This window comes from Artemia sp. Qi Xiang Cuo, chromosome 13, assembly GCF_049724085.1.
Source record: "Artemia sp. Qi Xiang Cuo chromosome 13, ASM4972408v1, whole genome shotgun sequence".
Lineage (NCBI taxonomy): Eukaryota > Metazoa > Arthropoda > Branchiopoda > Anostraca > Artemiidae > Artemia > Artemia sp. Qi Xiang Cuo.
This window is the reverse complement of record NC_142806.1, coordinates 57,631,240-57,656,411: the sequence shown is the minus strand read 5'-3', so window position 1 is coordinate 57,656,411 and position 25,172 is coordinate 57,631,240. Positions and strand designations below refer to the sequence as shown.

Genomic DNA, 25,172 nt, shown 5'->3' with positions numbered 1-25,172 from the left:
CCACCTTTTCCCCAAACACATCCAATAAAAATTTTGAGATACCCATTTTGTTCAACGTGGTTGAAAATTCTGGAAATTAGGGCTTTGAATATGACAACCCAACCCCCACTCCTCGGGGCAAGGGTTGTAAATTATGCCCTGGGGACATATAAGGTTCTTATAGAAAGCGTTGTCGTATAAACTTCAAAAAGGGCTCGTTCGATTGAGAATTTAAATGGCTAGTGCCCTTTTTAATAGTCGAAAGTGATTGGAAGCCACTAACACCCCTTCCACACCCACCATTTCCCGAAAGCCATTTTGTTCAACGTAGTTGAAAGTTCTGGAAATTATATCTTTGAGTATGACACTCCCCCCCCCAAGGTCTTCAGGGCAAGGGTTATAAGTTATGCCCTGGGGGTATATATGGTTCTTATGGAAGGAATGCTCGTATAAATTTCAGAGAGGGCTCATTTGATTGGAAATTGAAAGTTCTAGTTCACTTTTTAAGCGTTAAAAGATATTGGAGGGTAACCAGCCCCCCCCTGCTCTTTTTTCCCAAATGCATCCAATAAAATTTTGAGATAGCATTTTGTTAAAAATAGTTCAAAGATCATATAACAAAAACTCTGGTGTTGACACAACCCCTCAGGGCCCGGGAGCAGGTTTTTAAGTTATACCCTGGGGGCATATATGGTTCTTATGGAAGGGATGATTGTATAAACTTCAAAGAGCATTTGATTGGAAATTGAAAGTGCTAGTTCACTTTTTAAGAGCCAAAAGAGATTGGACGGAACCTACCCCCCCTCCCTCCTCCACGCCCTTTTTTTCTCTAACCCTTCTGATAAAAACTTTGAGATAGCCTTTTTTCAAAAAATAGTCCTAAGACCATATAACGAAAACTCCTGTGTCGACACAGCCTCTCAGGGTCCGAAGGCAGGCGATGTAAGTTATGAACTGGAGGATTATATGAATATTATGGAAGGAATGCTCGTAAAAACTTCAGGGAGGGCTAATTTGATTAGAAATTGAAAGTTCTAGTTCAGTATTTGAGAGTCAAAAGAGATTGGAGGGCAACTAGTCCCCCCCCCCGGCCCCTTTTTTCCCGAAAGCATCCGATAAAAATTTTGAGATAGCCATTAAGTTAAAAAATGTTCAAAAGTCAGAAAACAAAACTCAGGTGTCGATACAATCCCCCAGGGCCCGGGGGTAAGTGTTGTAAGTCATGCCCTGGGGCATATATGGCTCTTATGAAAGGGATGCTCTTGAAAACTACATAGAGGGCACACTTGACTGTAAATTTAAAGTTCAAGCTCACTTTTTAATATACAAAAGAGATCCGATGATAACTAGCCCCCCCCCCCCCACGCCTTCTCTTTACGGAACCATCTGATCAAAATTTTGAGATAGACATTTTGTCAAAAAAAAAAAAAATACTTCAAAGGTCGACTCAGACAAACTCTGGTGTCAATACATTAAACTTAAACGAACAGAAATTAAATAAACAATCAATGCAAAGAAACATACAGTAGATATTAATGTAATTGAATAAATAAATCTTAAAATAAGTGAAACTTACATTGAATATGCAAATAAATGTCGAAATAAACATAAATCAACGGAAACAAGTGTTTAGATATTGCCCCCTTCTCTCCCTGTAAAATTCTTAAACCTATTATGCCATTGCCGCTTTACTGAAAACTATATGTGTCTTAAAGAATCTTGGAAAGTATAAACAACATCATATTAAGTATTTGATATATAATGATATTAGTTGTTGAAAGATCCATCAGTTCAAGAATTTATTTCACTCTAATGTTATTTTTATTTTCAATGCTGTAAGAACTGGAAAAGAAAATATTTGTAATATAATTTGTTTTCAGTGAAGCGCCAATGACGCAGTAGACTTTTGGTTTTTATTTACAGTTAAGGAAGGGGGCAGTATCCAAACTCTTGTTTGTAGTGAAACTATACCGTATTCGTCTTGAACAGCTTTAGAAAGAACTAATAAATTAAACTGAATATTTGATGTATAATGATATTAATTGCTGAAAGCTTATCGGTTGAAAATTTTACTATAATTTTAATGTTTATTTTCAATAATAAGTACAAAAGAAAATATTTGTAATAAAATTGGTTTTCAGTAAAGTGGCAATGACACAGTAGGTTTTAGACTTTTACAGCGAGAGAAGGAGGTGATACCCAAACTCTCGTTTGTAGTGATTTTTGTTCGTCTGAAGCTTGATTTGCATATTCAATTTAGGTTTTACTCGTTTTAAGAATTATTTATTCATTTACATTAACATCTTTTGTATGTTTGTTTACATTGATGGTTTATTTAATTTCTCTTCGTTTTAAGTTCCATTTATACTTCAATAGCAAAATATAAATTTTGTTAAATTTTGTTATTAATAGTTCAAAGATCATATAACAAGAACTCCGGTGTTGACACAACCCCTCAGGGCCCGGGGGCAGGTTTTTAAGTTATACCCTGGGGGCATATATGGTTCTTATGGAAGGGATGATTGTATTAAGTTTTACTCGTTTTAAGAATTATTTATTCATTTACATTAACATCTTTTGTATGTTTGTTTACATTGATGGTTTATTTAATTTCTCTTCGTTTTAAGTTCCATTTATACTTCAATAGCAAAATATATTTTTTCGTTTTAAGCTTTCTTTCATATTCAATCTAAGCATTACTCGCTTTAAGATCTATTTAATCATAAATATTATTATATGTTGTATGTTTTTTCCTATGATTGTTTATTTAATTTCTGTTTGTTTTGGGTTTCATTTATTCTTTAATAGTAATTTCAGGTCGTTTTGAGTTTTAATTTTAAGAGGTATTTGTATCTGCTGAGCTTACAAATTATATTTGTACTTTAATTATATTTGTACCCGTAACTTTTGATGGGTAACAATAAACTTGATGAAACTTATATACTTGAAATCAGCATCGAAATCTGATTCTTTTGATGTATTGTTTGGTATCAAAATTTCGTTTTTTAGAGTTTCGGTTACTACTGAGCCGGGTCGCTCTTTACTTACAGTTCGTTGCCACGAACTGTTTGAAAATCCAGTGGTTACCAAAATCAAATACTTTTTGGAGGTTGAAGGAAGTTAAGTTTATCCAAGAACTAGACTTTTCAAGAATTTTTCCAACGGTGGTAACAAGATAAACATGGTAATTGGAAGCTGATGGTGATTGAGGTTCCTAAATTGGCTCATGTCAGTAAGGGGTTGAATTTACTAATTCAGCCAGTCTGCAAGGAATCCTTTATAATTTTTCGAGAATACAGAAGTGACAGATATAGGGCGAAAACCCTCAAAACCAGGCTTTCTACTTTTCTTTTTTAAGGGTTTATGAAAACCTGTTTTCATATTAGTGGAAATTGTCCACACTCTGATACCCCATTGAAAACGACGGACAAGGGTATTGAAGAGGAGTCACTAAAGACACTTATAAGATAGATTACCAGACTCAGTAATCTCTTGAAACGAACAGACAAAGGCTTTAAAGGAAGTTACTGAAAGCCCTAATAAGAGGAAATGGGATATCCAAAGGGCAGACGCTTGTTTTTCTTAGTCTCCTAGTTCTTTTTAATCTCCAAGGGAGAAATCAAGGGTAAAAAACGGAGAAGATCACCAGCTGGTAATTGATAAGAAAATACCGGAAGGCTCTGGACAAAGGAACCTGAAATGGCCATTGGCAGCAACTTCAGGTGGCTCAGGTAAGTTAATATTGAGCTGGCTGATTCTCTTGCCTACAACTAACATAACATAAAAACTAACACTCTTGCCTACAACTTGCCTTTTCAACATCTAAATACCAGATTTTTTTGATTTTTTTTAAACAAGCCTTCTTTTGTTTTTTAAACAAGCTTGTTTGTTTTAGTGATCAGTGAATAATGATCACTGGAGCTCTTTTCAATTTTTTGTCTGGGAAAGAAATTAAATACTTATCATTTAAGTTTATGGAAAGTAACAATTTTTTCATCAAGTCTTGATAAATTGTTCTGTGAAAGTCCTACATTCCGTGAAATTTCTAGTTCTCTGTTCTGCGTCTTACCTTTATGTTGCAGATTTTCAGTACAAAAAAATAAAGAGAAAGTTTTTGGCTGTTAGTGTTTTAGTGTTAGGGTTTTAGCATTAAAAAAACATATAGCTATTCAGATATGGCGATTAACAACAAAATATAGAACGATCTGTAAAAATGATCAAAAAGGAATTACAGCATTATAAAGTCTTGCTTATATATTTACCGGGTTACAAACGTAAAATGGTCGTATTTGCATTTCTAAGTTACCGAGGAACGGTACAATCTCTGCAGCATCCCGAAGAAGTCTTCTGATCTTGCTGTCAGCCTCATTCCAGCGCTCATAGTAAGACCATTTTGCACGCTTTAAATGATAAATTATTTGAGTAACCTAAAATAAAAACAGAATAAGCAGCTAAATAAACATGAGCAGAACTAAGAAAGACAATGGTGAGATTTATCCATGTATTTCAAGACAGAAGGTACTAGAAACAACATAGAAACAAGTAGTATCCAAAGCGATGAGCATTTAAGTCCCCCTATTTACAAAATTTTGAAATGGCATTTTTAATTATTTAATATAAAAATATTTATCATAGCCCTCTCTCCGAACCAAAATTATTGGGTAAAACCCTAATTAAGTCTATAACAACTTCCAATTATGGAAGAGACTAACAGATTTTCTAAAAGATATGTAAATATATAAATACTTCTAAAATACCGAGGCTGAAATGAAATCCGTTTTTCTAGTTGTCGTTTCCAAGAAGAAAGAGAAGATATGGAAGCTTAATAAATATGATGAGAGTAAAAGGGGAATATCATGATAAAACAAAAGAAGTTAGGCTCAAAAACGACGGGTCCATGGCTAGTTGAAATATAAACAAACAAACGATTATTTCACCTAAATCACAACAAGGCCATAGCGTTGAAAAGGCAAAAAATTAAACCTAAAACAATCGAAAGAAAGGAAAAATCTGGAAGAATTAAAATGAAAATAGAAAAGAAAGGGGGAAAAGCAAAGAAACATTCGTATATACAACAACTACTTCAAGTAAAAACCAAAACAGTAGACTGTCAATAAGTCCCCCATATTACAGTACAGAAATAACTAACAAAAAGACAATAAAAAAGGCAAAAAGAACCTAATCATTCAGTTGAAAATAATCCTTCTACTTGCATCCGTGCTCTTCTTGCTAAGGTTTTTAGCACTTTTAAAAAAACTTCGTATTGTAATTAAACCGCCCTTGTGTTTCAGGAGTCGTTCTAGAAAAAATTGGGACAAACAGTCAAACTTTAGCGTAAAGAGCAAGGTATTGAGGAGGGGGGCTATCCCTTCATATACGGAATAATTTCTGTTCGTTTTAAGTTTTAATGTTGATCCTTACTTTCAATTGAATTTTTTTTTAATTTCTTGTCGTTTTTTAAATAATTTCGATAAATCTGTCTTACCCTCCATGAAAATCCCCCCCTCAACGGAGTAAACTTCTCCGTTTTAAGTTCCTCCTGCGTAAAATACCTCCCCCTCATAAAAATGCCTCCGGAAAATTCCATCCTCGTTGAAAATTCCCCTCCGTAAAATTTCTTGCGGATGACTGAGCCTGAAAAATTTTCCTTTGCATACTTTCATTTGAAAAAGACATTAATTTTAATCGCCTATCCGATCACTCTGAAAATTCACGCTTCCGTTGAAATTTTTTCCCGGAAATCTAAACCTGCTGAAAATCTCCCTCGGAAAATTCTCCCCACAGCATATCCACATGTAGAATTGAGTTGGAAAAGAGAAAGTAAAACAAATAAAAATAATTTCGTATAGGAATTCTGTCACATCCACCCAGTGTAAAATTTCACCCAGTTCAAAGTTCGGCCTCGGAAATTTCCTTCCCCAAAGAATCTCCTCCCCATGGAACCCGAGCCCCACTCCCGCCCCCCCCCGCCAGAAAAATGTCTGTATATTTTCCAATTACAAATAATATACGTAAGTAATGGGCAAACTTTATGACTTGAAGACCTATCTTCAGGGGTTGTGGGGGTCAAGATATCTCCAAAGGCACAGTTTTTGAACCTTTCAACTATGTTGAACAAAATGGCTACCTCAAAATTTTGATCGTACGATTTTGGGGAAAAGGGGACTAGGAAGGGGAGCTAGTTGCCATCAAATCTGTTTTGGCAATTAAAATGGTCTCTAGAACTTTTATTTTTCGTTCAAACGAGCCCTCTCCCGATATTCTAAGACTGTTATTTCGGTACGATCACCCTTGGGGGAAAAAATAATAAACATGCATCCGTGGTTTTTTTCTAGCATAAAATACAAAATTCCCCATTTTTATAGGTATGACCTAGAATCCTTTACAATAGGGTTCTCTGATACGCTGAATGTGATCGTTTTGATTTTCATTAAGATTTATTTACTTTTAAGGGGTGCTTCCCCACTTTTTTTAAAACAGGCAAAATTTCTCAGGCTTGTAGCCATAGATGGGGTAAGCTTAATGAATCTTATTTATTTCGAATCAGCATAATAAGCATAATAATATATCTATTGATATTAGAAATATGTTTTTTAAAGTTTCGGTTACTATTGAGCCACGTTGCTCCTTACTTACAGTTCGTTACAACGAACTGTTTGATCCGATTCACTGATGACTTTCCGTGGCAGAGCTAAAATTAGTGACCATAGTTTTATCTTTAATAATAATATCGTAAATTGAATTAATATTTATACTATCAACATCTTTGCTAATGCCCAAATCCGCTTTATCTCCCTTACTCCGATTGCCAAGGGCTTCTGTAAGCCATTGCGTAAGACCTTAATTACTGGAAATAGCCGTTGCCTCTTGAATCTATACAAAATGTTCTTGATTAACTATAATGCACCCCGGTGAACCACAAACAAAAGTTCCAGGACGCTTTCCAAATTTGAGAGTTTTATGATGGAATTGTGGAGCTCCATAGATCGCTTCTCAAATTCCTGACAAGTTTGGTTAATCTAGATCAAATAGGTTTCATAAAAACCATCATTTGCACTTGGGTTGGGGAGGGGGAATAGTTACCTTTTTCGGATGTTTTGCTAATTAAAAAGAAGCTCATAACAATAGGAATCTGAACTTCCACTATTGCCAACCAGTGTCACTAAAAAAGCAGCAGTTATTCCAACTTATAATTTCTTCTTAATAATATCTTTATTCAGAACTATGTCACCTGAAGGACATGTTATTTCGCAGGAGTTATCCAATTAGATTCACAGATGAAATAATAAAGAAGAGATAAGGCAAGCACGACAAACATGAAGATCCTCAATAATCGGGTTCTAAAATATGGAATGATTACATCTGTTTACCTCATGTACCGGGCCTTGGCAAAAATAGAGAAAAAAAAACATAAGTTAAATTGGTCTAAACACAACATTAAAACTTGTTCCAAATCGGCCAGACCTGTGGGTAGCTTTCTCGATTCTGAGGAAAACAAAACGTGTAGCAATCTAGAGAGTACAGTGTATAGCATTCCTAGCTCATGTCGTAAATTCTAAATTTTTCAAACTCACCAGAAACTTGTGGAACGATTTACTGAGCACCATAATTCCACAGATGAAACTCTCAAAATCACAAATCCTCATGAAACTTCTTTTCTCTGTTTTCTCATAGCAACCTTTCGTTCATACTTGCAATTTTGAACAGTTTGAGGTAAGGACAGCAATTCCTATTGATGAAGCTTTTATGCAACGGTGTAGAAAAGCAATAAAAATTAAAACTATACATTTTTGCGTATTTGGGAATTACACAGATAATAATGGCCTATATATTGAAAAAAAAAACTGGCTTTTTCAACTGAAAGATAGGAGCAACGTTAAAACTTAAAACGAACATAAATTATTAAAAATATGAGGGGGCCCTACCCCATCGTCTATACCTCGCTCTTTATGCAAGTGTTTGACTTTTTCTCCAGTTATTTCAGAATGACTCATGAAACACAAGGGCCGTGTAATAAGAATAATAAGCTTTTTTTTAACTTCTAAGAAACTTTAGCTTAAAAAGCGAGGTATCGAGGAGGGAGTCACTTCCCTCATATTTTTAATAATTTCTGCTCATTTTAATGTCGCTCCTTACTTTCAGTTGAAAAAACTTGTTTTCTTATATAATTAATTTCTGATCGTTTCTTAAATAATGCTGGAAAATCCAGCTCCCACTCCATGTAAAATCCCCTCCCCACAAAATTCGCCCATGAAAAGATCTTTTCACGTACCCTCCCCCCGCCAGAAAATCCCCTATTAAAATTATCTGCATACTTCCCAATAGCTAATACTGTGTGTAAACAATCGGCAAATTCATAGCTTGTATCCCTTCCCCCAGGGGCTGCGGGGGTTCAAGCCATCCTCAAAGATATAGTTATTAGATCTTTTGACTAAGCTAGACAAAATGGCAATCCTAAAATTTTGATCGGAAGACTTTGGGGGGAAAATGGGCGTTGGAAAAGGGGCTAGCTGCCCTCCAATATTTTTGGTCACTTAAAAAGGGCAATAGAACTTTTGATTTCAGATCAAATGAGCCATCTCTTGATATTCTAGGATAACTGTTTCAAAACAAACACCCCTGGAGAGAGAAAATGCTCGTAAGTCCTTTCGCGATTCAGTGTGTTCAAATCCTTCTCAAGTCAGTCAACTACGTAAGAGTAAAGCCGACTAGAAACTTATAGCTAAGTCTAGAGATACTGCTGAAGCTATCGTTGACCATATAAAAGGCAAGCAGCCCACGATAAATGCGTCACTAAGAGCTCCAAACTTGATTTGGGTAGTGATAAGAATTTCCATCTAAATGGAGAACAAGATGTATTGCACCTTATCCCCAGAGCTTGCAAAGCAATCAGGATCGGAAGTTCACGTTCTTAGAAAGTTTACTCCGATACCCGCGCTGACTTGGACTCCTTCCTTAAATACGGAGCCAAAATTGATTACGAAGTACTTCCCGTTGATTAATATAAGTTTTTGCCAAGAAGATGCTTCTCTTGTCACGCCGAAGGCCATTTTACGGCCAATTGTAGTAATACTGCCATTTGTGGTCGCCGTTTAGCAACTGACCACGCGTCCAGCGAATCCAATCCATGCACTGCTGATGTTTTGTGTAGTATGTAAGAAAAACGGTCACACATGCTACAGCGTAAAATGTCCCGTTGCTAGACAGAAGCCGACCTCTGCTAGGCCATGACCGAGCAACTCCCGACATCACATAGTCTGATATCTTGGAATATCAATGAGAACTTTAAAAACCGATCCACTTTCGTCCTTGATTTTCTTCGTGAGTGCGACATAATATTCCTGCAAGAGCATTTTACTATGGAGCAGGGCATAAACTTGTTGAATCTTTCACCTTGTCATAATGTATATTCCGTGCTTGCGAAGCAAACAAAAGATTGGGGTCGTCCTTCAGGTGGTTTAGTAGTGTACGTTCGATCAAACCAAAGCTCTGACCTTTTGGATTCGGAGGATTACTACCTAGCTGTTAGAGTAAACAACGTGGCTATAATTAATGTCTATCTTCCGACTGACAACCGGGACGACAAATCGGAACGTCGCTTCGCAATTAGTGTGTCTAAAATTTCTAAATGCCTGGAAAAAGCTCGTCAAGGAAAGCTTCATTGTATTATAGTAGGTGACGTCAACTGCAATTTTGAGTTCGATGACCTCACGGTGTCAAATAGCAGAAGTATTTTACTTTGCATTATGAGTGACGATCTATGCATCAGAGCAAAAAGTGAAAAATACATACACATTCATAACTCTGGAAGTATGTCCAACTTAGACCATGTTGTAGCATGCCAATCTCTTAATATTCCTTCTGTGCTTGTTATGGATAATAACTTTACGTCTGACCATCTCCCACTCAAGTTTACAGTATATTTTCCGCAGGCTCAGTTACCCCAAAATATGGACAGCGCCGAGTCGAGTAAAAGGTGGATTAAGTTACCGAATTGTTCTAGGATTAATGGTCAAAAATTTAATGAATCGTATGAAATAATCTTGGACAAAATCCGTGTGCCCTATGACCTACTTTGTAAGTCTGCTCATGCAGACTCAGTTGATATGCGAGTGATGCTAAATGTATACTGTGCCGAATTCATTCATTCTTTGCGTGTTGCCGAACTTGCGACTGTTCCTATTAAGCGCATTAAAAGTGGGACGGAGAATATAGGGTGGTTAAAGAACTCAGCACTTTGCGATGCATTTGATAAGGCTCAATTTCGGTTTAAAATTTTGAGAGACTGTGGTTCCCTTGGATCTGATATTGTAAATCAGATAAGATTGCAGACTAAAAAACGGGTCGCGAATGAGCTTGCCAATTATAGGAGTTCAATTCAGTCAGTTTATTCCGATAAAGTTCTTAGTGATCCAAGAGAGCTTTGAAAAATAGTGCTATAACCACAGAGTAGTTGCATTACTAAAATATCGGAATATGACATGCCTAAATAAACTTGGGTCGAATATTATGAGAACGTGTTCTCTGCCCCTGAAAAGTGCCTTGCGGATTATAATAAGTTTGACTTAGATTCTTTCTTAGCTAGTTCTTCTAATTCTGACTTTGTGGTTTCTCTAGAGTGTGTAATGAATGCTATTAATCGCCTTAAGAAAAAGAAATCCATGGGTTCAGATAATATTTCCGCTTTCCATGTCAAAATCTGTAGTCAATTATTCCTTCATCATATTACACTGTTATTTCAAATGATTTTCGTCACCGGAATAGTTCTGTCATATTTTGGTATTAGGGCTTTAACTCCGATCCCTAAGAAAGGTAAACCTCATCTGGAATGTTCGTCTTTCGGCCGATCACGTTTTCGACAACTTTTTGTAAAATATTTGAGCTTTTGATAATTAACTAAGTCCGAAATAAGTGTTATAGTGTGGACTCACAGTTTGGATTCCAGCGGCATCTGGGTTGTTGCCATGCGTTGTCTGCCGTAGCATCTATTCTTGCTAATGCCGAGAAAAATGAAAAAAGTTTGGCTCTCGCGGCGTACGTGCCTTTGACTCTTTGTTTCATGATTATTTGATATTTGATACGGGAAAGCGCGGTGTAAAAAAGGAACCCTTCTTCTTTTAAAAGATATATATGTAAATCTGAAAGCGGAACTTAAGCTCTCGCATCAGCATCCGGATCTTAAAATAAAAAATAATCCTGTTGTCCCGGTTAAAAAAGGAGCTCGACAAGGGGCAATAACTTCACCTACTGCTTTTAATAATACAATAATCCGAAAGCAAGAGAGATGTAAAACAACTTGTGTCCTGCGATGTATCGATGTTTCGTTAATATCACACATGGATGATATATTTCATACGAGTTGCACTGTTTCGGGTATACAGGAAAACTTTAACATCCTCCAAAATGATTATAAGCAGCTCGGATTAGAGTTTAACGCAAAAAAAGTCAGAAATCCTGCTTTTTAATTGGAAATCAGTACCCGATGGTTTTACGATTGCTTTTGGAAATGCAAATGTTAAGCCAGTCCAGTTCATTACTTACCTTGGCCTTCGATAGTAAAATTGTTTCAAATAAGTTAAGGTTCAACAGAATAGTCTTAGCTCCCTTTATGATGCAATTGCACTCCCCCATTTTTTGTCTTTGAGTCCTTCTTGGAGAATTTTTCCCGAGTGCGATAAACGTAAATTTCGATCTGTTTTCTTTAAGTATGCTAAGTTTCTACTTCGTCTCCCACTTTGGTCCCGAGATCCTTTTCTTATTAGGAATTATAATATGGCAGACACAACTTCAGCCATCCTTAATCAGATCTCAAAATTCAATAATAATGTTCCGTGGCCATCCGTTCAAAAGTTCAAAGGCTATCCGTAGTTTGAAATCCTCCGCCAGTAGAAGTCGGTGTGTTTTTGTTTTCTCTGCGGTTTAACCAGTCTTTTCTTACTAGTGAGTATTACATTAGTGTCTAAGACTTGTACTTTTATGTATTTTGTTTTTGTCGTGTATATTCGTCTTGTTTATCTTTTTCTTGTATTTTAATGTACTCCGTCTCTTTTGTTTGATTTTGACGGGTATAAAATAATATTATATTATTATTAATAAACACGAATCCGTGATCTTGCTTCTGGCAAAAAATGCGAAATTCCACATTTTTGTATATAGGAGCTTCAAACCTCGATTGCGAGGTTTTTCGATATGCTGAATTTGATAGTATGAATTTCATTAAGATCACTTGATGTTTTGGGGGTGTTTTCTTCCTTTTCAACAATTGGGCAATTTTGCTGATGTATTGTGATGCATTGTTACCATGACTCCCTTTCTTAGAGTTTTGGTTACTATTGAGCCGCATCGATTCTTACAGTTCGTTATTACGAACTGTTTGATTTAATTTACTATATTATTTTAAAAAATGAAGTAAAAAATAAAGGAGTAGTACTCGGTCATGCAAAGTTACTAGGGGATGAAGTCAAATAAAAACCTAAGCGTGAAGCTGCATTACATGAGAATAAAAGGATTATTTCTCAAAAGCAAAACTTTTTGCTCGTCTTTATTATTTAATCTGTGTTGTGCAAGAAATAGCACTTAGATATTTTACTAAACTGGGTTTTAATTGGAGTAATTATTATGCATAATGGGGTATTTTTCTTTTTATCCATTTTAGATTTTAGATATTTAGATTTTTCCCTTTCTAAAGATTGTTTTGGTTTAAATTTTTTCCTTTTTCAACGCTGATGATGCCTTATTCTGATACAGGAAAAATATTAGGTTGTTTGTTCTTTTTTTTCGTTCTTCCTACTGGCCGTGGATACATTATATTAAGGATTAACTTTCTTTGTTTTATCAGGGAAGTTTAAAATTGCATAAGGCCTTCGTAATCAACAAGATTCTAGTCATTTTAATGTCTGTAATGCAATTTTCAAATGCCTACCATCTTTTTGTAACCCCCCTACCCTTGCTCCCACTTAAGGATCAGGACTGTGTATCTATAACATTTTCAGAGTTTTCCACAAAAAATTCTATTCCACTCAGTATTCTCTTCATTTCGATACAAGGTATGCTAGCTTAGGTTGCATTAGGGAACAGGTGGACTAGAATTCCCAAGAGCTAGGTCTGGAAATTCTTCTCAGCCTAATAATTTAACGGTGAAAATCGGAAGCACCCTTATTTTCAAGTTGACAGTGGTCATCGTTTCTATAGGAGGAAAAAGTAAGCAAACACTCCCCAAATGATGAGAGATCATGTTCAGAACCACAGTGGACAGAATATAGAAAGGCTATACAAAGTCATCATATACAAAGGCATCGACAAAGGCTATACTCTCCGTTAAAAAAATGTGAAAGAGATTTAAAACCACACAAGATTCATACTCCGCCACGCACGCGCAATGACAACTGTTTCCGATGTACACATCACGATGAGCTTAAGGAAACTGAACTAAGATTATGACGTATATTGCCAGGGACGATACGCGCGGTATCAAATGTGTATCAAGTTTGGAAAAAAAAGACGCTGCAGTCTACAGTTCCAAACACACCAAGCCCGGTGAGAATGACGGACAATACTAGAGCAAACAATGGCACAGAAAAAGCAAACACCACCACATTTTTCTGTTGTAGTTAAGTGTAATTGAGACCTAGCTCCCCTCTAAAAGATTAAAAATAAGGCAAGGGAGAAGGCCATCTTTTATTTCTTAACTGGAGAAGGGGGAGCTTGAAAGTGTGTAAAAATGTATTATTAGAAAAAAATTTCTATATATCTTCTGGGAGATTAAAAACAAGGAAAGGGTTCACATTTTTTCGATTCAAACGAGAGGAGGGGTCGTGAATATGGATAAATTGTCTTTTTATGTGGCAATACTTAAATTTTACACTGGTGAAGATCTTTTGGGACTATCCTAGGGGAGTAGACTTCCCCTTATACGCCCATGTATACACCAAACTATCAATTTAATTCAAAGAATACCTCATTTGTTGTAGTTCTCTCTAAGATAGACAATATCCGTAGTTTTCGCCTTTTCCAATAGGCAATCTCTTCTATTGGCCCAAGACTGTCGTCATCAATGCGAAAAGCTTCCCATGCCCGAATTTCCTAAAAAAAATAAAAATATTTATCTAGGTTCCAAAGATAGCATAATTTGCCTTAGAGTTAGCTAAATGAAAATACGCCCTGGCTAGAAACCTTGATTTCAATTAAGACAGGAAAGTTGAAAACAAGTCCACTCTGAACAAATATTACCTAAAATTATCCAAAAAAAACTCATTACTGGAATTTTCAAATTGCTTTCTCAGGCGCTGGAAAAGAATCCTGAAATGACCAAAACCATTTAAAAATGAATGAGCGATTTTTAACAGGACTATTGGACCATTTATATCATCCGCATGGAAATGAAGTGGATTTTTTTGGATGTCCCCGAAGTCATTAATATTTCTGAGAAAGAGGCAGACCCAGAATACTACATTGGGAAATCCAAACCTTCACTGAAAATCATGGGACATGAAAATTTCTAGGCGAAACCTCAAAAAAAGGTTTCCTAAGAAACTTCAAATCACATTTTGTGGTCACTAGAATTTTATCTGAGCTTCTTTGGCAGCCTTCAAACTGTACGAAAAATCCTTTGAAATCCCTGAGCCAGAAGTTCAGCTTACTCCTCACACTCAGCTATAACGCTACCTACTCCATCAACTTGAAAGATGTAAATGAAAGAGCCTTTCAACAACGCTAACACACTCTTAACTATGCTTCACCAACGCTTTGAAGAAATGCATTGTTCCTCAGTGGCAAATTTTTCTTTTTAACTCATTTTAGATTCCCAAACTGCAAGGGTTGTATCCTTACGTGGAAGGACAAACTTTATTTTGCCTTTCGAACTTTTTGAAAACATGGTCGTGCACAGGGAGGACCCTCAATAGCTTGAAAGTAACGTTATCTTATAAACCATCCTAATTTCCCATTTTAGTAATGCCAAACTGTCTCCTCGTGCTTGATTAGTGGGAAACATTGGGGGGGGGGAGTTATTGTCTGCAATAATCAGATAGTAGCATCAGTATTTATCTCGAAAGAATTGGGAGGGTCTGTAAGGAACGCAGCTAGTTAGAATGATCGGCTAGGGCCTATTAAGGTCTCGCAGCTGACAAGTAGCTCGAATAAGTAGGAGAAGGACAGATAAGAAAGTTTGGCATTTCTTATCTTTCATTTTCCTGCAAAGGGTAGCATGACCGTTCAGAGGATAGCAACCATTCCCAAAAAGCACATGTTTATTGGGAAAATCAGCTTTGACCCAAAAAACCTTTTTGCTTACTGGATTGGCATCCATTTCAAATGGATATGACTCTGTGTATTTACACTTACACTGTTTCAACCGTAACTAACCCCATTAGGCCAATGGCGATCAAGCCAGAGGAGAATAAACCTTTGCTGTAGATAAATCTTAAGAAAAGAATGAGGTACATAATAGGTTCAAACATTATTTTGTAAGAAGGCGAAGTCGTGTTAAATGAATGTTTTAAATAATGGTGGCTGCAAAGTTAGAGATAAATTACTGAACATGATGAATTAGATTCTTGAAAAAAGGGAAGTGCCCAGATATTTAGAAAAACTTTAATCAGACCCCTGTACAACAGAGGTGATAAAAGTGAGCATGGCAATTATAGAAGCATTAGATGGGTTTCTTTAGGAAGCAAATTACTTAGTGTCATGATACTTCTTAGACTTCTAGATACTGTAGATTATGTTAAAGGGAGGAAAAGTGTGGTGTTAGGAGGGGGAGAGGGTGCATCAATCAAATTTTCAGTCTTAGATTAATAATTGAGTTATCAATTTGATAGATTATGAGCAAGCGTTTGACTCAGCCGGTAGAAGAGCTTTACTGTAGGCCCTATCCTTGTATAGTATAACAGATAAATATATTGAAGTGATTAGTATCAAACAAGAACTGTAAGTAAGGAGTGACCCGGCTCAATGGTAACTGAAATTCTAAAAAACGGAATTTTGATAAGAATAGATACATCAAAACAATCACATTTTAATGCTGATTTCAAATATATAAGCTTCATCAAGTTCAGTCTTACTAATCAAAAGTTACGCGCCTGAGAAAATTTGACTGATTTTCGAAAAAAGAGAGAAAGACCCCCTAAAAGTTACAGAACCTTAATGAAAATCACACCATTATATTCAGCGCATAAGAGAACCCTACTGTAGAGGTTTCAAGCACCTATATACAAAAATGTGGAATTTTGCATTTTTGGCCAGAAGAAAGATCACGGATGCGTGTTTATTTGTTGTTTTTTTTCCAGGGGTGATCGTATCGACCCAGTGGTCCTAGAATATCGTGGGAGAGCTCATTAGAACGGAAATTAAAAGTTCTAGTGGCCTTTTTAAGTGTATAAGAAATGGAGGGCAACTAGGCCCCCTCCCACGCTCATTTTTTCCCAAAGTCTTCCGATCAAAATTTTGAGATAGCCATTTTGTTCAGCATGGTCGAAAATATCATAAATATGTCTTTTAGGATGACTTAATCCACCGAAGTCTCCGGGGGGAGGGCTTAAAGTTATGAACTTTACCCAATGTTAACATATAGTAGGCTAATGGTTATTGGAAAGTATACAGACGTTTTCAGGGGAGGGATTTTTTCTGTTAGATTGAGGGGGAGGTCAGGGGTTATTTGGGAGGATCTTTCCATGAAGAAAGTTTTCATGGGGGAAGGTACATTGCTATGAAGGAGGCGCCGGATTTCCCATCATTATTAAAGAAAAAGATCAGAAATTAAATAAAAAAAGTTATTCAACTGAAAGTAAGGAGCAACATCAAAACTTAAAACGAACAGAAAATATTACGTATATGATTGGGTTCACCCCCTAGTCAATACCTCGCTCTTTAAGCCAAAGATTTTTTAGTACTTTAACAAGAGCTATTTATTCGAATTAACGGCCTTTGTGATTAATGGGTCATTCTTATAGAATTGGAACAAAGCTTAAAATTTAGCGTAAAGAGCAAGGTATTGAATAGAGGATGAACCCCCCTAATATACGTATTAAAAATCTATGAATATATAGGTTTTTTACGTAAGATAATCCGTAAGTTACGCATATTTATTACTAATAAATTCGTTCGTAAATAAAATTAAACAAGTTTCGAGAAAGCCATTTAACCAAACAAAAGTAAAATTAATATGCAACTTTTGTTTTAATTATTTATGTACGGTTAGCAAATATAAAAACCTTTATTAATAAAAAAACGTTAAAAAATTAAATTAAAAAAACAGGTTTTTTTTTAACTGAAAGTAGGAGCGACAGTTAAAATTAAAAAGAACAGAATATATTACTTAGATTAAAGGGGCTGTCTCCTCCTCAACACTCCGCTCTTTACGCTAAAGTTTGACTTTCTCACAAATCTATTTTTTTTAAAACAATAAAAAATTTTAGCGTAAAGAGCGAGGCGTTGAGGAGGGGACAGCCCCTTTCATATACGGAATAATTTCTGTTTGTTTTAAGTTTTAATGTCGTTCCTTACTTTCAGTAAAAAAAAACTTGTTTTTTTTTATTTAATTACGTAGAAGAATAGCATTGCTCCGGTTAAGGTTGGAAATGAGGTTAGTGGCTGGTTTCGTATTGAAACAAGAATTAAGCAGGGTTGCATTCAAGCCATATTTAGATGGATTATTTTGATGGACTTCCCTCTATGCTAAAGAGCCCATCAAAGGCCTTATGCTGATTATTTGAGCCTCCTAGAAGAAAATGTTAGCGAAACGAATTAATTTTGGTGGTTCTTAGAGTTCAGGGTGTAAGAATAGGTTTGAAAATTACTGTTAAGAAGACTAAGTCGCTAAGACTTGGAAAAAGTGAAGATAGAGCGGTGATGTTGGGTAACGAGGTTCGATCAAGTGGACAGCTTCACTTCCCTAGGTAGTATCATACGTAGTGCAATAGATCTGCCAAAGTAAATGGCGATGTGGGAACAAAATATTATTTTTTTTTTCACCAAGGAACTTCGTATAGAAGGAGCCAAGTTATTTTAAAAGCCAGAAGTGATTGGAGGGCAACTAGCCCCCCTCCCAGACATTCGATCAAAATTTTGAGTTCAGCTGGAAATCTTTAAAACTATGTCTCTGGGAATAAAAAAACTTCCCCATACACCCATTGGGGCAAGGGCTATAGTTATACAATTCACCCTTTGTTTACATGTAGTAGTTCTTATCGAGAAAAGGGTGCATGAATTTATTGCATTGAATTTATTGAAAAAAACAATACAAGAAATATCTCCGTGAATACCAAGATCCACGGTAAATTACACACAAAAATGTCTCCCCCGCAAGGCTCCATGGCCAGGAAAAAACAGGGGAGGAACAATACTAAAAAAGAAACAAATACACTCATCAAACATTTTCTGAATATTAATATCACGTCACCAAACCAACCAACCCTGAACCCTCCCCCCCCCCCCAAACTCAAAAAAAATCCAAGCTAGGCAAGGGAGTAATACATGATTCCACCCACACAAATAAACTTCAGTCCAATCTGGAGACACCAACTCATCAGAGAACCGGGGAAAAAATTAATTATTAGCAAAAAAATCTCTAATATAATTTATGAAGAAATACGAAACGAGTGGGAGCCCCGTGCAGACTCCGGGAGAGTTTTCCAAATCATGTTACAAGCTATCAAAAGGTTAAGGTCGACCGTATTGACGGAGCATAAGGTATCTGTAAAATATTTGAAGTGCAGAAATAGCAAGTCGATTGCGCAGAAATAAAAGATATATTACTACATAGGGCAGCAGGAAGCTGGCCATGTAACCTCGAATAATTAAAAGAAGCACAAGAAAGAAAATAAAGAGGTCTCAAGTCAAGCTAGGGTTTAAGTAGGGAACAGTTAATATCCTTAATAAGAGTCCTTGCTTTATCATGTAGTTTTGAAAGTGGCTTCAGTGATGAGGGAAAAGTTGACATCCTAATAATAGAACAATATGAAAAATACGGCTGAATTAGGCTGTAGAATAGGAGTCTAGAAATTGACCCTGGAAAAATGTGTTTCAATTGTTTAAGGATCCCAAGTATTCTAGAGATTTTCGTTTTAATGAGGTCAATATGAGGCTTGAAGGAGAGATTTTCATCAAGCAAGATGTCTTGGAATCGAACGTATTGATTATGTATTTCATTTAAACCAGAGCAAGTCCTTGAAAGTCTTGAAAAAAAAAAGAAAACATGACTTTACAACATTTAAGGCAAGATAATTAACATCAAACCACGGAGTAACTCTTTCAAAAATGGACAATCATGTTTGAACAGAGATCGGACTCAGTTCTACCGGCTGTGCCAAGACTACTGTCATCAGCAAAAGCTATAAATGTATCAGAGAAGGACTAACTCTTGTAACAATTAGTGACAGATGCAGGTTGACAAAGACGACATCCAGTAGTAGGTTTTAGACTTTTAACCGCATTTATGAGGTCATTCATATGAATTAAAAGAGTATCGGCTCAATCACAGATCCTTGTGGAACCCCAAACTCTATTTCAGACTGGTTGGAAAATAGAGAATCAACCGAGATAGCTCGACGAGATAAATATAATAGAAAGCAAGAATACTTACTCCCTTGTATTTAAACATGGGATAGTTTCCAAAGAAGAATCTTGTGTGTTACTGAATCAAATGCTTTTCGTACATCGAGAAAAAGAGCACAGCAGGTATCAGACCAGAGTCAAGAGATGTATTTACATAAATGAAAAGATTTGCACATGCATGCTCAGTTGAATGTTTTGCCCTAAAACCAAACGGAATCATCAAAAAAATGTTTAGAATTGAGAAAATCCTTACTACCCAATGACAAGTTTTAGGACGATAACTAGCAGGGTCATTCCGTGAACCTCCTTTAAAAATTCCATGTTTGACCTTTTGTGTCCAAAAAGTAGTTGAAACTACTATGGCTAAGGGTATGGAGATGGAAATTTCAGAGAACGTTTAGGGGGACATTGAACTAAATCAAAACACAATCCATGCATGCAGGTTGTCAAACGGGCGTCGCAACAATATTCAAGAAATTGTCTAGGGTATTATATTGAAACTTTCAGGGCATAATGAGGGGGATGTCAAATTAGATAAAAAGCACTATATGCATAGTACTACTACTACTAAAACTAGTTCTACTACCAGTACTGTTACTACAGCTACTACAGCAACTACTACTAGTAGTATTTCTGAAGCTATGGGCAATACGATAAAACTTGTTGAGGAGGATGAGGGAATATTGGAACAGGGAATATTGAAGAGGATCTTGAACTAAATCGTAACACACTATGTCGATTCAGGTTCTTAAAAGGGTGCCCCAGGAATGGCTTACAGTAATAGGTTGAAACTTTTAGTGCGTGTTGAAGGGGATCCTGAAACGACCGAAAGGTAGTACTTGTATAGGCCTACTACTAAAGGAACTCCAACTGCTACTATTAATGCTACTACTATGGCTCCAACTGCTAAGAAATACTAAGCGGGATGTTGAATTATTTTTATGCACGCTGTCAAAAGGGCGAATTAGCATTATCTAAAGAACGACTTAGAGTATTAGGTTTATATTTTCAGGGCATGTTGAGGGATACGTTGAACTAATAAAAAGTCACTATGTGCATACTATTACTACGATTAGTAATAGTACTACGACTGCTACTGCTATAAGTACTACTGTTATTACGGCTAATCGTATTAATGTGGAACTTGTAGGGACCATTCGAGGGAGACGTTGGGGTAAATAAAAGCACATTTTTTCCATACAGTTTATTTAAAGGGCGTATCACCAGTATCTCAGAAATGGCTTGAAGCAGTAGGTTGAAACTGTCAGAGTATGGAGAGGGAAAATTGAACTAGACCGAAAAGGCACATCGTGAACATTATTACTGCTACTACTACTTATAATACTACTGTTACCACTAATAATACTTCTAATCCTGCTACTATTACTTCTACTACTATGACTATTACTAATGCTAATGCTAAGGGCATTAGTAAAACTTTCAGAGATTGGTGAGGGTAGTACTGACCTGAATCAAAACACACCTATCTACATTTCGGTTATAAAGGCTTGTATTAGCAATATCCCAGCAACACCTTAGAGTGTTGACTTGAAACCTAAAGGACTACCAATATTACCAACAATATTGCTGCTAATTGCTACTACTACTAATACTATTACTGCTAGTTTTGTATTTAATCAGAAGAGTTAAAGGGCATCCAGGTATCCACGTATTCAAAAGGGCGTAGAGTATATCGAATTGTTGAAAAATTTTGTCCAACATGTAGACAGTAAGCCAAAATCTGGATCCTTATAGAGAAAAACTGGAAAGATTTAAAATATTCTTTTCTTAACCAATGAAAAAAATACGTCAATAGAAAACGAAAAAAAATTAATTTTAATAAACTTTCCCATAGAAGAATTTTTTCAAAGAAAAATAAAGAGCTACCTTAAACGAGAAATGAGCAGAAATAAAATACAAATAATTTTTTCAAGTGTAAAACTACAATAAATCACCATCAATAAAGAAGTAAAACCCAAACGAAAAGGAATTTCAATAAATAGCCGATTCAGACTCCGAACGAGCAGAACCTGAGAGGAGTATAGCTGCCAGGCCCCGTGGCTCCTAATATCATAACATAATTTGCAATATACTGAAAACAGTCCTTATTTCAAGCTATGCGTTTTCGTTTGTCATAATATCAAAAGAAAAAAAAACTCACCTTCATAACCAAGAAAACTGATAAAAAAAAACATAATAATGCAGATTGACAGTTTATTGCACATACTGATATTCATTCCTGAAAGTCTTATTAATTTTGGATTTATTATACTTAAAAAAGGAGAAAGTATTTAAAATTAGGTTTGTTTTCAGTAAAGTGAAAATTATATTATGTTTTTTCGAAGCTTTGTAATTTCTGTTTGTTTTGGGTTTCATTTATTTATTGATGGTGATTTATTCCAGTTTTACGCTTGAAAAATTATAGACTTTGTTTATGCTCATCTTTGGCTTAATTTAGCTCTTTACTTTCCTTTGAAAAACTTCTTTTGTGGAGGATTTTTTAAAATTGAACATTAGTAAAGACGGTGGGTGTAGTGAAGATGTTAAAAAAAAGAATAGCCAAGGCCCAGGGCGTTTATCACAGTTGAGAAAAAATTGGAAGAATAGAAAGATGAATCTTCATACCAAGATTAAATTATTGGAAGCTGCAGTGACGACAGTGGATAGATATGGTACTAAAGCGTGGGCGCTCTGTAAGAGGGAGGAAGATTTTGTAGATGTTTTCCAGAGAAATTGTCTACGTATTTTCTTGGGTACCCGTCTGACTGACTATATCAAAGGCAGCGCAATAGCGCTCCATGAGTAAATAAAAATGTTGGCACAACGTGTTATATACATATTTTTTTTTAATTTATTTATTTTTTTTTATTTATTTTTTTTTTTTTAGACCAGGGCACTTTGTATCGAAGGACTTGTCGTAGAAACTAGGAAAAAGACACATTCGATTGGAAATTGGAAGGGATTGTGCCCTTTTTAATAGTCAAAAGTGACTGGCAGGCAACTAACACCCCTTCCACGCCCACCATTTCACCAAAATCATCAATTTAAAATTTTGAGATAGCCATTTTGTTAACCGTAGTTGAAAGATCCAGAAATTATAACTTTAAGGAGGACACTTCCCCCAAAGTCCTCAGAGCAAGGGTTTTAATTTTTGCCCTGGGGGCATATAAGGTTTTTATTGAAAGCGTTATCGTGGAAATTTCAAAGAGGGCTCATTCAATTGGAAATTCAAAGGGCTAGTGCCCTCTTTAATAGTCGAAAGGGATTGGAGTGGAACTAACCCCCCTTTCACGCCCAACATTTCTCAAAACAAATCCAATCATAATTTTGAGATAGCCATTTTGTTCAACGTAGTTGAAAGTTCGGGAAATTAGGTCATTGAGGATGACAACCCGCCACAGCCGTCAGGGCGAAGATTGTGAGGTATGCCCTGGGGGCCTATAAGGTTCTAACAGAAAGCATTGTAGTAAAAACTTCAAAAAGAGCTCATTTTATTGGAAATTGAAATGGTTAGTGCCCTTTTTAATAGCTGAAAGTGATTGGAGCGCAACTAATCCCCGTCTCACGCCCACAATTTCCCCAAACACATCCAATCAAAATTTGAGATATCAATTTTGTTCAGCGCAGTTGAAAGTTTTGGAAACTAGATCTTCGAGAATGATAACCCCCTCAGAGCCCTCAGTGCAAGGGTTGTAAGTTATACCCTGGGGGCATATGAGATTTATATAGAAAATATTGTTGTAAAAACTTCAAAAAGAGAACACTTGATTGAAAACTGAAAGGGCTAGTGCCTTTTATAATAGTTGAAAGTAATTGGAGGGCAGCTAACCCCCTCTCACGCCCACCATTTTCCCAAACACATTCAATCATAATTTTGAGATAGCCAGTTTATTCAACGCAGTTGAAATATCTGGAAATTATGTCTTTGACGATGACAACCCCCCAAACCCCTCAGGGTAAGGGTTGTAAGTTATGCGCTTGGGGCATCTAAGGTTTTTATAGAAAGCGTTGTCGTAGAAAAATGGACTCATTCAATTTTAAATTGAAAGAGCTAGTGCCCTTTTTAATAGTCGCAAGTGAATGGAGGGGAACAAACCCCCTCTCACGCCCACCATTTTCCCAAACACATCCAATCATAATTTTGAGATAGCCATTTTATTCAACGCAGTTGAAATACCTGGAAATTATGTCTTTGACGATGAAAACCCCCAAACCCCTCAGGGTAAGGGTTGTAAGTTATGCGCTTGGGGCATCTAAGGTTTTTATAGAAAGCGTTGTCGTAGAAACTATATAGAAAGCGTTGTCGTAGAAAAATGGACTCATTCAATTTTAAATTGAAAGAGCTAGTGCCCTTTTTAATAGTCGCAAGTGAATGGAGGGGAACAAACCCCCCTCTCACGCCCACCATTTCCCAAAACACATCGAATCAAAAATTTGAGATAGGCATTTTGTTCAACGTAGTTGGAAGTTCTGGAAATTAGGTAATTGAGGATGACAAACCATCCACAGCCCTCGGGCGAGGGTTGTAAAACATACCCTTGGGGCATATAAGGTTTTTACAGAAAGCATTGTCGTAGAAACTTCAAAAAGAGCTCATTCGATTTGAAATTGAAATGATTATTGCCCTTTTTAATAGTAGAAAGTGATTGGAAGGCAACTAACAACCCTCTCACGCCCATCATTTCCCCAAATACATCCAATCAAAATTTTGAGATAGCCAATTTTTCAACGTAGTTGAAAGTTAAAGAAATTAGGTCTTTAAGCATGACAATCCCCACAACCCTCAGGGTAAGGATTGTAAATTGTGCCCTGGGGGTTATATAAGGTTTATAAACAAGCGGTGTTGTAGAAACTTAAAAGAGGGCTCAATCGATTGGAAATTGAGAGAGCTAGTGCTCTTTTGAATAGTCGAAAGTGATTGAAGGGCAACCAACCCCCCTCTCATGCCCACCATTTAACCAAACACATCCAATCCAAATTTTGAGATGACCATTTTGTTCAACGTAGTTTAAAGTTCTGGAAATTAGGTCTTTGAGGATGACCCCCCCCCCATAACCCTTAGGGTATGGGTTGTAAGTTACGCCCTGGGGGCATATAAAATTTTTATAGAAGGTATTTTCGTAGATACTTCAAAAGGGCTCATTGGAATTGAAATTGAAAGGGCTAATGCCCATTTTAATGGTCGAAAGTGATTGGAGGGCAACTAACCCCCTCTAACACCCATCGCTTTTCCGAAAGCATTCAATCAAAATTTTGAGATAGCCATAACATAGTTCAAAGTTCCAGAAATTATGTCTTTGAGGATGACAAACCCCCCACAGCCCCCAGGGCAAAGGTTGTAAGTTATGCCCTGGGGAGATGCAAGGTTTTTTATAGAAAGTGTTGCCGTAGAAACTTCAAAAAGGGCTCATTTAATTGGGATTTAAGAAGGCTAGTCCCCTTTATTAATGGTCAAAAGCGATTGGAGAGCGAATTCCCCACCCCACGCCCATAATTTCCCCAAACACTTCCGATCAACACTTTGATATTAGCATTTTGTTGAACTTAGTTGAAGGGTCCGGAAATTATATTTAGAGTATGACAACCCCCCACAGCCCTAAGGGGAAGGTTGTAAGTTATGCCCTAGGGGCATATTAGGTTTT

General features: G+C 36.4%; 1 protein-coding gene across 1 annotated transcript in view; it reads right to left on the bottom strand.

Moving 5' to 3' along the window:
* The window catches only part of LOC148945465 (dynein axonemal heavy chain 5-like), a 137,597-nt gene that overhangs the window by 96,981 nt on the left and 15,444 nt on the right, over positions 1 to 25,172 (bottom strand). Inside the window, exons 3-4 of the mRNA XM_089099053.1 lie at positions 13,936 to 14,061; positions 4,242 to 4,406 (exon numbers count right to left, since the gene is read on the bottom strand). Of these exons, the coding sequence (XP_088955179.1) occupies positions 4,242 to 4,406; positions 13,936 to 14,061 (291 nt within the window). The remainder of the gene's footprint in view (positions 1 to 4,241; positions 4,407 to 13,935; positions 14,062 to 25,172) is intronic.